We start from the raw sequence: 14,095 nt of genomic DNA, 5'->3' as shown, positions 1-14,095 counted from the left end.
GCCATCTGTAAGCAGATAATAAAGAAGAACATGATAAAGAGGAGAAGAAGCACAACATATATGATTTTCATATATACTACTTCTGAATGCCCAAGGCTGCTTCATATACATGATCTCAGGTGATCACTAAAAATAAAAAGGAAACAGAGCATTTTACAAGCAACAAAACTGAGGTACCAAGATAAAGTACCTTGCCCAAAGATCACCCAGTGATCACACACGTGGCAAAACTACCAAGCGGCAAACTGAACACAGAATCCAGGACACTGTCTAATGCTGACTTTAAGAACTACTATCTTGGTTCCAATCCTTTGGCTACAGATTCCTGTTCTAACAACGTCTCCACATTTTTTCCTTCTATCCCTGAATCTAGAATATTGGGTAAAGGCTTTAAACTTTTTCTAGTCATAAATTTTAGGTTGGCTTAAGTCTACATGAATGGTACGCAGGAGTATATTTGAATTTTTATGAAGCAAGGACTTATATAAAATCTTATTTTTTTTTGGTGAAGTGGGCAACTGACACACTTAAGTTAATTTCTAAAGCTTGAAATTATATTGGTTTCAAATGAGATCATTTTGAATTCCAACCCTTTCATATAAGTAAATTTATAATGGCTACAATTCAAATAAAATTAACTTTAAGGAAAATAAAATGGACTAAAAATTTGCCTAGATCTACCTAAAAGTAAAATATAAAATTAATTTCTAAATACATAAGATGTATTGTTGAAAGAAGAACTTTAAATACATGCAGATTTAGACTATAAATTCAAATATGAAAATTCAAGCATCTGAAATAAATAAGCATAGTCTTTTATGGAAAAAAAACCACTAAAATAAAAAGCATTATTTTTTCATTTCAAGAAAAAGTCTGAGCTTCCAGAACAACTTTCTCAGATTATTTATTAACCCAATTAAGCCAAGGAAAAAATAAAGCAATTAGCTCATTAAAAACAGGGACTATTATTAATTGAAATTTGGAAGGAGGCTGGGCATACGTGGCTCACGCTTATAATCCCAGCACCTTGAGAAGCCACGGTAGGAGGATCGCTTGAGGTCAGGAGTTTGAGACCAGCCTGGGCAACATACTGAGACCCCATCTCTACAAAAGATTCTAAAAATTAGCCAGGCTTGGTGGCACATGTCTGTAGTTCCAGCTACCAGGGAGGCTGAGGCAGGAGGATCACTTGAGCCCAGGAGTTCAAGGTTACAGTCAGCAATGATCACACTAATCACACTCCATCCTGGGTGACAGAGTGAGATCTTGTCACTTAAAAAAAACTTCGAAGGAAAAAGGACACAGAAAAAATTACCTTTTCCTGAACACACACATGCCAAGTGCTTTCAAATATAATATGTGATTTAATCTTGAACAAGCCAGAGTAATACAAGCTATTATTACTTTTTAAGTATTCAATATTTATACTAAACAATAGGTGAGGTTTTAAAATGGCAAATATGTCAGAGTAAGATAAAAATAGAAATACTTTCATTTTTTCTCTTTGTTAAGGATTGATCATGTGACAACTTAATTTTTTAAACAGCTTTTTTGACGTATAATCAACATACAATAATTTAAAGGGTACACTTGATAAGTTTTAACATATGTATATACCCATGAAACAATCACCATAATCAAGATAATGAATATATACATCTCCCTCAGGAATTCCCTTATGCTCATTTTTAGACTGTCTATCAACAGCAAATGGATAAACTGTGTTATTTCCATCCAATGGGAGACTACTAAGCAACAAAAGTGTATGAACTACTTATACATATAATATGATGTGTGAATCTCAAAATAATTATGCTGGGAGAATCCATACATGCACACAAAATACATGTGTTATTCTATTACATAAAATTCTAGAAAATGCAAACTAATTTATTATTGTTTTTTAAGATGAGAAAAGGCTCAGAAAGGAAACATAGCTTGTAGTAACAACAATGTTAATAAATGGTGGTGCCAGAACATACATCCAGTTCTACTAGGTCTCAAAACCCAGGCCTATAACAAGACCTCAATATCAACTGCATTCTCTGTGACAAGATTAGAAAAAATACAGATTTGGTTTCTAGCATTAGAAGATTCTATTATTAATATTAAAATTTAACAAAGAAAAATCTAAAATCTAATTTACTTTTCAAAAGATATAATAAAACAAATAGCATAATGGCTGTCCACCAAAAAACTAATTTAGTAAATTATATCTAGCAAAGAAACAATATGAGCATGGCTAATAAAGTTAATAGAATCCATGTTTTAAATTATCACCTATCTCACTGTAACTAATTTATTAAAATCTATGATTAGTAGAGCACATTATCATATACCATAAAAAAGCACATATCCCACTGTACAAATATTACAATTTATCAACCCATTTCAGAATATGATGACTAGTTACAAAAACTGAGTAATCTTTGCATCCTGAGCAGCAATACTAGCCACTTACATAAGATAGTTCTGAGAAGAATAATAGCTAAAAATTAAGTGCTTATTTTTGACTAGACACTGTTGTTCACTAATCACATATTATTTCATTTAAAATCCACAATTATCTAATTGTGTAGGTGTTACTATGAACCCATATTGTAGTTGGAAAAACTAAAGCAAAGAAAGATTAAATAACTACTCTAAGTCACACAGCTATTAAGTGGTAGAAATGGAATTTAAACTCAGGCAATCTAACTCCACCGTGTTCCTAACCATTATATGCCATATGACTCCTTACAGGTTTGGTGGTCTTAAAATAAACAAATAAAAATAAGAACTAGAACAGCAGTTCCCAGAGGCTGGCAAGCGTGCATGCGTGGTAGGGGGATGAAGATAGCTCAGTTAATGGATAAATGTAACACATGAGAAAAGAAGGGTCAAATATCAATTATCTAAGCTTCTAATGCAAGAAGGCAGAAAAATAGCAAATTAGTTCCAAAGAAAGTAGAAGAAATAAATATTAATCAATGAAACAGAAAAAAAAAATCAACATAACTAAAAAGTTTCATAAAATTGAAAAGATTCATAAAATTGATAAAACTCTATGACTGATCAGGAATAAAAGATAATATAGAAAATTCGAATTTTAAATATTAAAACTGCAATATTATAAATTCTATACTATTTAAAAGATTTAAATAACTCTGAAATAATTTATGCAAACATGAAATTTAGAAAAATCCCTTGAAAAACATTATGTATCAAAACTGACATAAGAAAAAAATCAGAATAGTTCCTTTATCTTTTTTTTTAAGAGACAGAAATCTAATGTAAAATTAATCCTATAACTGAAAATATAAACAAAATAAACAAAACTGCAGACTGTGAGTAGCTTCACTGGTGAATTATGTTCAACATATAGGAAGCAATAAAACCTATTTTATACAAATTTCCCAGAGAATTCAAAAAGAGGAGACCCTTCCCAGACAAGAACATAACAAAGGCCAGTATCTCTGATATATGGATATAAAAATCCTAAAAAAAGTAAAATAAAATAAAATCCATATATATAAAAAAGGAGAATGCCCAAGTGGGATTTATATAAGGAATATAAGAATGTTTTTAATACTCAAAAATGAATCAATGCAATTTACCACATTAATAGAATAAAAGAGAATAAAATATGATTACCTCAATATACAGGAAAACCATTTGATAAAATACAATCCATACCTGTTCATGATAAAAAATCTCAGCAAAGTAGGAACAGAAGAGACTTTTCTTTTCTTTTTTTTTTTTTGAGACAGAGTCTCACTTTGTTGCCCACGCTAGAGTGAGTGCCGTGGCGTCAGCCTAGCTCACAGCAACCTCAAACTCCTGGGCTCAAGGGATCCTCCTGCCTCAGCCTCCCAAGTAGCTGGGACTACAGGCATGTTCTTCTATATATATTAGTTGGCCAATTAATTTCTTTCTATTTATAGTAGAGACAGGGTCTTGCTCTTGCTCAGGCTGGTCTCAAACTCCTGACCTCAAGCAATCTGCCCGCCTCGGCCTCCCAGAGTGCTAGGATTACAGGCGTGAGCCACCGTGCCCGGCCTGAGACCTTTCTTAATATGATAAATGATTATCTGTATCAGATGCCCTCAATAATTATCATATGCTTTCTTTCTGAGGTTGGACCCAAGACAGAAATGCCCACTATTCAACACTGTACTGGAAGTCCTAGCCAGTAAAGTAAGATAAGAAAAATAATTAAAAGGTGCAAAAGATTGGAAAATCAGAATTCAAACTATCTTTATTAATAGATGACATGACTATAATCATGTAACATATAGAAAACCCCAAGTAATCTACAAACTACTAATACAAGTGAATGTAGCAAGATCGTTAGACCTAAGGTCAATATAAAGAAAACAACTGTTTCTATATATCAATAAACAAAAACCAACTGTTTCTATATTATCAAGGGAAGCAGAAAATGTAATTTTAAAATATCACTTATAATAACATTTAAGGAATTACAAATACCTTGAAATACATCTAATAAAAGATACGCAGGACCTCTACACTGAAAACTGGACCACTGGTGAGATAAATTAAAAGAAACTTTGAGTAAAACAGAAGATATTTCATAGACTCAATATTATTAAGACATCAATTCTCCAAAAATTGATCTATAAAATTCAATGCAGTATGAATTAAAATCCCCATAAGATTTTAAATGTGTGTATATATGAAAATTGACAGGCCGATTCTCAAATTGATATAAAAATGCAAAGGGTTTAGAATAGCCAAGATAATCTTGAAGGAGAACAAAGTTAGAAGATTTACACTACCAGATAGACTTATTATAAAGCTACATGAATGATGACAGTATATTATTGGCATAAGGATAGACAGAGACCAATGGAATAAACAGTTCAGAAATAAACCTACACACATACAGTTGCTTGATTTACAATGAAGACATCACTGTCACTCAGTGGAAAAAGGCAGATCTTTTCAATAACGGGTGTTAGAACAACTTGATCTCCACATAGGAAAAAAGAAAATCTTAAGCTCCTTCTCTGACCAAACATAGAATTTACTTGAGATGGGTTATAAACATAAATGTGATTAGTAAAACAATAAAACTTCCAGAAAAAAACAGAAGAGAATATCTTCAGCACCTTGGTAAAGATTTCTTAAATTGGGGGCTGGGCGCGGTGGCTCACGCCTGTAATGCTAGCACTCTGGGAGGCAGAGGCGGGAGGATTGCTCAAGGTCAGGAGTTCAAAACCAGCCTGAGCAAGAGTGAAACCCCATCTCTACTAAGAATAAAAAGAAATTAATTGGCCAACTTAAAATATATAGAAAAAAAAATTAGCCGGGCATGGTGGCGGCATGCCTGTAGTCCCAGCTACTTGGGAGGCTGAGGAAGGAGGATCGCCTCAGCCCAGGAGTTTGAGGTTACTGTGAGCTAGGCAGATGCCATGGCACTCTAGCCCAGGTGACAGAGTGAGACTCTGTCTCAAAAAAACAAACAAACAAAAAAATTTCTTAAATGGAACAAAAAAAAAACACTACCCATGGAAGAAAAACATTGGTAGATCAGACTGAATTAAAATTAAGATTACTTTTTCAATAAAAGGCACCATTAAGAAAGTGAAAAGACATGCCATAGACAAGGAAAAAATATCTGTAATGCAAATATCTAAGGACTCATATCCAAAATACATAAAGAATTCCCACAAATCAGTAAGGAAAAAAGACAACTTTTTTCTTTAAATAGGCAAAGGCTTAAAAACAGGTACTTTGCCGAGAAGATAATGGGCAATGAATACATGAAAATGTGTTCAGTATTAACATCTACCAAGGAAATGTGAAAACATGAGACTATCCTTCAGAAAGGCAAAAATTAAAATGACTATTAAAAGATAGCAAGTGTGCAGAAAAGAGTTAACATAGGAAGCCTAAGACTGTCATCCTAAAAAAGGCCTATTTGCAAAGTTAGCCCTTCACTAGCATCTGGGAACTTGGATTTGGGGAAGATCCCCACCATTTCCAGAACTGATAAAAAAAATTGGCTCACTGTGCTTAAAGTTTTTGCAAACAATATGCATTTGTTATGTATATTGTTTATGCACCTGATTTCTTTCTGGGAGTCTGGAATTTTGGAATTAGGCAAAGGGAAACTTTTTTATGTATGATCATCCCCCTAATAAAAACCTACGGTGCTGTGCTTGTAAACAATCTTCCCTGAAATTCATACACGTGGTCACAATTCGTTGCTGCTAGAATTAAGTGTGGTCTGTGTGACCACACTGAGAGAAGATATTTAGAGGCTCAGGTTTTATTTTTTCCAAACTATGTCTCACATGCTTTTTCCCTTTGCTGATTTTCCTGTAATAGATTATAGTCATGAATGTGATAACATGCTAAATCCTGTGAGTCCACCTAGCAAACCATTAAGCCTGGCAGTGGTCTTGGGGACACTCAGCACATCAAGTGGGGGGGGGGATTATATAGAATAACTACACTACTATACACTGTTGGTGGGAAGGTCAATTAGTTCTACCACTTTGAGAGACTATTTAGATATATCTTCTAAAGCTAAAACGTATTTCTACCATATAGCCCAACAACTGTTAGGAATATATCCAAAAGAAATTGAGTGCCTGTGTCTACCAAAGACATAAGAATGTTCCCAGTAGCTTTATTCACAGTAGCCCAACATGAAAACAATCCAAATGTCCATCAACAGGTGAATGGATAAACAAATTGTGACAAATTCATACAATAGAATACCACAAATTAATAAAAAGCACAAATACTAATACATGCAACAGCATGATAAATCTTAGTAACTGACTGAAACAAGGCCAACAGTATACAACATATGATAACACAATGTATGAAAGAGTACACAATGTATAATTTATGTATAAAAGAACAAAGTATGATCTCATTTATGAGATTCAAAAACTGACAAAACTAACCTATAGTGATAAAAGAGAAAGTTAGTTGGAGGGAGTACTGGGCTATACTATCCAATACATCTGGCTATTTGGATTTAAATAAATAAAATTTAAAAATTCAATTCCTCAGTTACATTATCCATATTTCAAGCACTCAGTAACTACATGTAGGTAATGGCTATAGTACTGGATGGCAAAGATAGAGAATGTAAAACATTTCCATCTTCACAGAAAGTTCTATTATATTAATCAGCACTGTTCTAGGATGATGAGAATTTTCTATATCTTGATCCACAAGGTAGCTACATGTGTGTATAAATATGAAAAATTTCATCAAGCTATACACTTAAGATTTATGTGCTTTACTATGTTAAGTTATAACTCAAATAAATAAACATATAAACATATATTTTAAGAATCACTAGCAGAAAATACATACAATATGTATAACTGAGGATTCTTATCTAAAATATGAAGAATTCATAAGAATAGGACAGCAATATAAAAGAAATATCACAGGTAATTCACAGGAAAGGATGGCCAATAAACATATTAAAAGATGTGTACGTTCATCAAAAGTCATGGAAATATAATTTAAAACATCGAGATACTACTTTTGACTATAATGTTGGCAAAAATTTATATGATTGGTAACATCAATTATTTATAAGAATTTAATAGAATATAAGTACCATGAGTGCAAGAATCTTACTGTCTAGTTTGCTACTAAATTCCCAAGGTTGAGAAGAGTGATTGGCGTATATTTGTGAAAGTGAGGAAGAAAAGTTGGGGAGAGAATGACTATTTCTTTACTCTAACATTCACCATTGATGGGAGTGTAAAATAGATGCAGCCTTTTTTTTTTTTGAGACAGAGTCTGGCTTTGTTGCCCAGGCTAGAGTGAGTGCCGTGGCATCAGCCTAGCTCACAGCAACCTCAATCTCCTGGGCTCAAGCAATCCTCCTGCCTCAGCCTCCCGAGTAGCTGGGACTATAGGCATGTGCCACCATGCCTGGCTAATTTTTTCTATATATATTAGTTGGCCAATTAATTTCTTTCTATTTATAGTAGAGACGGGGTCTCGTTCTTGTTCAGACTGGTTTCGAACTCCTCACCTTGAGCAATCCCCCCGCCTCGGCCTCCCAGAGAGCTAGAATTACAGGCGTGAGCCACCGTGCCCGGCCGATATAGCCTTTTTGAAGAGGAATTTGGTAACTTGTATATCCATTTACCTAGCAATTCCATTTGTTATCTCCCTTAAAGAAACACTCATATGTGAACACACAAATATGCAAAAACCTGTAAGAATTTGTATTGCAGCACTGTTTGTAACAGCAAAAACTTGCACATAACATAAATTGTGATCAAAAGGGAATGGTTAAATAAACTATAGCTCTTCCATGTCATGGAATATTATGCGGTAATTAAAAAGAAATGAAGTAGTAATGACATGAAAAGATCTTTAAGACATATTAGCTTAAATAAAAAGTTGCACTCTAATGCACATATTTAAAAACAAACAAATCTATAAAACTATGTATCAATATATACATACATACATGTATTTCGATGCATAGAAACAATTATAAGAAATGTAACCCAAACCAGTAACAGTGGTTACTCCAAGGGATAAGAGTTGAATTAGTGGGTGGTGGCTTTCACTTTGTCCAGAGTAGAATTTTTCACAATAGAATGTACATATTCCAGTATTACTTAATCAAAAACAAACCATCAAAAACTACTGTTTCTGTTATTGGGTTGTTGCTGTTCTATATCCTAATGATGTAACATGGCTTCAAACTGCATTTTTGAACAGATAAAAACTAATCACATAACAGAAAAAATTTTTTTTTTGAGACAGGGTCTTGCTCTGTCATCACACAGGCTGACATGCAGTGGCACCATCGTAGCTCACTACAACCTCAAACTCCTGGGCTCTAACAATCTTCCTGCCTCAGCCTCCCAAGTAGCTGGGACTACAGAAGCAAGCCACCACACCTGGCTAATAATTTTATTTTATTTTTTATAAGGGGTCTCGCTATGTTGCCCAAGCTGCTTTCCAATTCCTGGCCTCATGCAATCCCCGCCTTGGCGTCACAAAGTACTAGGATCATAGGTGTGAGCCACTGCATCTAGCCTGTTGGAGGGTTTTTACTTTTGTTCTCTCCTCTCCGTATTTTTGGATTTTGTTAAACATTTGAGTATTTGCCATTCAACTTAAGAAATAATAGATCACCTTATACATGATGAGCTACTATTTACTTACACTTCAGAATACTTCTCAATTTCAGAAATAGTAAACCTAAACCTATGTAAACCAAAAGTTCACATAGATTTCAAATCTTTAAGTGTCTCTAAACATAAACTTTTTAAAGAATTTCCCCCACCTAAACCATCTATCTCTTACTAGAATAAAGTTACACAAACAACAAAATAAATTAAAATTGAAAGAGCCTGAGCATCCTACCTGGGTTACTGGAATGTAGAGAGGTTCTCCATTGTGTAGTAGTGTAAGATTCCCATGCTGATAGAGGCGTCCTTCTGGCTTTAAATTTGCCATCTCCTTAGGTCCTCCTTTCTTGCCACTCTCTTGTCCATTTCCTTTAAGTTCTTCGGTATCACTTAGGCATTCAAAAAATTCTTCTTCACTGTCACTCCAGGAATCCCAAGATTTTCCCACCTCTCCTTTTTCTTTATCTGTATCTTTCAGATTATCTGGCCCCAACTGGTCTCCAGTTTTTCCAGCATCCCCTGGATAAGTATTAGTGACATTATCTGAAGTACTTGTCTTTTTCCCCTCATCACGTGCCTTCTTTCTTTCAATACAACAATTTAACATCTTAAGAAAACAGAAATAACATTTATAGTTGAATTAGTTACAGCAAAATAAAAATCTATCCACTGTTTGAATATTTAATTTTCATTCTCCACTTCTCAGGACCTTGTGATTCACAGTGACTACAAGCACCCTACAGCAGGATGACGACACTAGGCTACAACCCATTATTACATTTAGATTTAGAACAGCTCTAATTAAATCAAGACTGTATATATAAGTCATTGGAAAATCTTTACCTGTAGTTTCTGGTGCAGTAAACAACACCTTAGATCTGGGGGTCCACTTGCTAATCTATCAAATAAAGAAAACAGAAAGCTTAGTTTTAGTAAAATTGCTTCAGATATGATTTTTTCTATACTACCATAATTTTTAGTTATATTGATAACAAATCAAACTAATATCTATATAGGTAAGGTAACTGAGTTCTAGAGGGACAGTACATATGATTAAAAGATGAAAATTTATTTTATATACCTAGCCCACAAATCACCAATAGCAAATGTAATAGATACTTTAAAACACAATAGCAGTTGGGCATGGTGGCTCAAGCCTGCAATCCCAGCACTTCAGTAGACTGAGGTGGAAGGATCACTTGAGGCTAGGAGTTTGAGACCAGCCTGGGTAACATAGGAAGACCTCATCTCTACAAAAATAAAAAAAAATTGCCAGACGCGGTGGGCTCTATTAAATTGGAAGATTAGCCAGGCATGGTGGTGTGCACTTGTACACAGCTACTTGGGAGGCTGAGGCAGGAGGATCACCTGTGCCCAGGCATTTGAAATTGCAATGAACTATAATTGTGCCACTGCACTCCAGCCTGGGCAATAGAGCAAGATCCTGTCTCTTAAACACACACCCACAGACAATATAATAGTAAATTAGTGATAGCTTTTTTAAGCTAACAGAAATGTAAAGTGAGAAAAAAATCTCTAAATCCACCCCAGGAAGTAGCTTGCATACAGTATTTTACACCATACAAAATAAATCAGTCTATGTATTTAGTTATAAATTATTATAGTGGATTATCGCTATAAAAACCAAGATCTCCATCTCTATTTCAGTGGTATCCCAGACTGATTCTAGTTCTAAGCCACCGGGTTCCCGGCAATCAGCCAAAGGTACTCTTGTCATATTCAACATGCTTCTGGATCTGTAATAACTTCCAGAAAAAAAAAAGATTAGAACCAAGAGAAAATCCAGCTAAGCAGAGATTGACAAATGACATAAAAGTAAATAGTTCTGGATCAATGACTTTATATTACTCATAGTCATGATTCTCCTATCCTTAGCATGAGAAGATGAGTGCTAAACTATGTAATATTAACATATATGCCAACTAAAATATTTTATGTGATTATGTGAAATGTCGATATAAATTATACCAAAAATTATAGGTAATGTTTAATATCTGAACTTATGATGAACTTTAAAGATGTTTTCCTTCCATTTACAAAATACATGTTTATTGCAGAAGACTTAGAAAATACACAAAAGTATAAAGAATAAAATAAAAATATAATTTCACAACTAAGAAAACTCTGTTAGCACTTGGCTGTATTTCTTTCCAATCTTTTTTCTATACATTTATATTAGCATAATTAAAAGTACTCTGAGTACAAATTACTAGATTCTACTTTATTATAAACATTATGAACAGTTTATGTTATTAAAGATTCTTGGGGAAAATATTTTGTAATGGATCCATAATTTCCCATATAGAGATATAATTTATTTAACTATTCTTTTTGTTTAATATTTAGGTTTCACTTTTATTTCCTATTATAAATTTGCCATAGTGAACACCTCTGAACATAAACCATATCCAAGTTTCTTACCACTTTCTTAGGGCAGATTTCCTAGAAAAGGATAATTAACAGGTCAAAAGTCAACTGTCTGCTAACAAATAAAAATCCTATCTAAAAAAACTAAAAATTGAAAATATTACCCTGGAATCATAAAGTTGTTTTCCCATCTGAAACGCATTTCAAGAACAAATTCCTGCCAGAGGTGTGCCACTCCTTTCAATCCTCCATGGTAGAAATTAATCATACAAAGACACAAAGCCAATTTGTATGTTAAACTGTCAGATGGTGCAGATTTGAATTGATTGTAGAGATTCTAAATTTAACAAAGTAGAAACAAAGCGAAATTTATTAGCAACATATTTTATAAATATGATCAAAAAGTGTATATAGGCCGGGCGCTGTGGCTCACGCCTGTAATCCTAGCTCTTGGGAGGCCGAGGCGGGCGGATTGCTCAAGGTCAGGAGTTCAAAACCAGCCTGAGCAAGAGCGAGACCCCGTCTCTACTATAAATAGAAAGAAATTAATTGGCCAACTGATATATATATAAAAAATTAGCCGGGCATGGTGGCGCATGCCTGTAGTCCCAGCTACCCGGGAGGCTGAGGCAGAAGGATCACTCGAGCCCAGGAGTTTGAGGTTGCTGTGAGCTAGGCTGACGCCACGGCACTCACTCTAGCCTGGGCAACAAAGCGAGACTCTGTCTCAAAAAAAAAAAAAAAAAAAAAAAAGTGTATATAGAGAGATTTTAATACTAAAATTAACCTATCCTACCAAAAGTAGCTTTTATCAAATGTTTACTACACTATTGCATAAATTATTCTTAGGGAGTTCCATGTATTTAAGATTTCTACTAAGATAAAAAAAATGAGGCTAAAGTTATAGCTTTCAATTTCTTCTATGGAGTCTTTAAGATGTATTCTAAATTTTGTGTGTTGTTTTAAACATCTTTTAATTACAAATGAGTATATACTTGTCAAAACAAAAAAAAGGGAAGGAAATCAGAACTCTATTAACTGAAAATGTAAAAGATGGTGCTTTTCTACCTCATTTCATGAAATCTACTTCTCAACAACTACTGTAAACAGTTTGATATATCTGTAGCCCTCTTATTTAAAATTTCTCATTTCTTAATTTCTCAAACACTAGACAAGGAGAATATGAAAATTTTACATATTTTACTGCATTAAAGAGTTTTCCACTCACAATCTAGTTTTGAAGTCTAGAAGAATCTGTTGCAAAACATAAATTCAATGATTTCACAAAATCTCTAAAATGAAGGAAATCCTATCTATACACAGTGTATTTACGCTATTTTTCACTGTTTCTGGAAAAATTCCTGCTACCCAAAATACGTATCTATGCCAATATTCTGTACCAGGTCATTATCTGAGTGGTGGCCATGATCTTCATTCAATATTCCTAAGGTGATTTTCAAAACAAAAGGACACTTAGGCTATTAAGCTAGAAATACAGAAAAAAACCCTAGAAATTCAATGTATTTAAAATATTGTAATATTAAACTCCCAACTTACATAGTCCTCACTCTCTGATGCAGGATTATTATCTGTTGAAGTAGTAGTTCCATCTAATGGTCTCTCAGAAGCAGCATCAGGGAATAAGAACTTGGAAGAAAGAAAATAATCGCATTTTAGAACACATTTCCTATATTGATTTTTATAACTCATATAAGTACTATTTAACTTTTTAATGATTTTGCTTCTAAAACAATGAGAATATTCCTACTGTACTGGCCAGTTGGTTCTACACTATTTCAATTTTTTTCTGTTTCTCTTTGAAAATACAGAGGGTTTCAGTGACTAGCCAATTTTAGAAATCAGGCTATTTTCTTAAAAATAGCCACCTAATTCTGTGTTGAACAGTATAAAAGTAAAATCTCTTCACTGTGATTTGATGCTCATCCAAGGCCATCACATATTTTAAAAAGTATTAATGCTATTAGAAAGAGAAAACTATAAAAGACAATTAAAACACCCACATAGTCATGAGGATCTGTAGAGATATCATCCATAGGTTTCCATACGTGGAATACACAAAGGTATTTAAGACCCACACCTTATTTTGTGAGATATTCCCAGAAAGTGGGAAGCAGTCTAAACCTGTAGTAACCAATGTATCTTTTCCACATGCTTTCTCTCTCTCTCTCTCTCTCTCTGTGTATGTGTGTGTGTGTGTGTGTGTGTGTGTGTGTGTAGGGGTAGTCAAAAAAACTGAGTGTATATGACAACTGAGCTACATAATTTGAATATAATCTCTAAGGATACATTCTTAAGAAGGAGTCTTCTTTTCAGTCATTTTATTGCTGTCCATCCCAATTGTTTTGTGGTACTGCTGATCATGGTTCCTCTTACCATATATACTTTGCCATATATTATAGAACATTTTCAAAATACTTTAAAATTAAAGGACCTACTATGTGCCAAATGCCAGTGCTAGGCACATTTATAAACATTATCCTATTCTTATACTGCTGTGAGCGCTAAATATCACTGCCCACATCTTACCATGTAGAAGCTGAAAATTTAGCTAAGAG

At 33.9% G+C, this 14,095-nt stretch overlaps 1 protein-coding gene across 3 annotated transcripts in view; it reads right to left on the bottom strand.

Annotated features, from left to right (window-relative positions):
* Positions 1-14,095, bottom strand: part of RAB3GAP1 (RAB3 GTPase activating protein catalytic subunit 1) — a 107,011-nt gene that overhangs the window by 23,625 nt on the left and 69,291 nt on the right. For all 3 annotated transcript variants that reach the window (XM_012740106.2, XM_012740107.2, XM_012740108.2), the window contains exons 14-17: positions 13,077-13,166; positions 11,684-11,856; positions 9,975-10,029; positions 9,367-9,738 (exon numbers count right to left, since the gene is read on the bottom strand). In XM_012740106.2, the coding sequence (XP_012595560.1) occupies positions 9,367-9,738; positions 9,975-10,029; positions 11,684-11,856; positions 13,077-13,166 (690 nt within the window). The remainder of the gene's footprint in view (positions 1-9,366; positions 9,739-9,974; positions 10,030-11,683; positions 11,857-13,076; positions 13,167-14,095) is intronic.

The sequence above is a fragment of the Microcebus murinus genome, chromosome 8 (genome assembly GCF_040939455.1).
Source record: "Microcebus murinus isolate Inina chromosome 8, M.murinus_Inina_mat1.0, whole genome shotgun sequence".
Taxonomy (NCBI): Eukaryota; Metazoa; Chordata; class Mammalia; order Primates; family Cheirogaleidae; genus Microcebus; species Microcebus murinus.
This window is presented reverse-complemented; position numbering and strand designations above follow the sequence as displayed.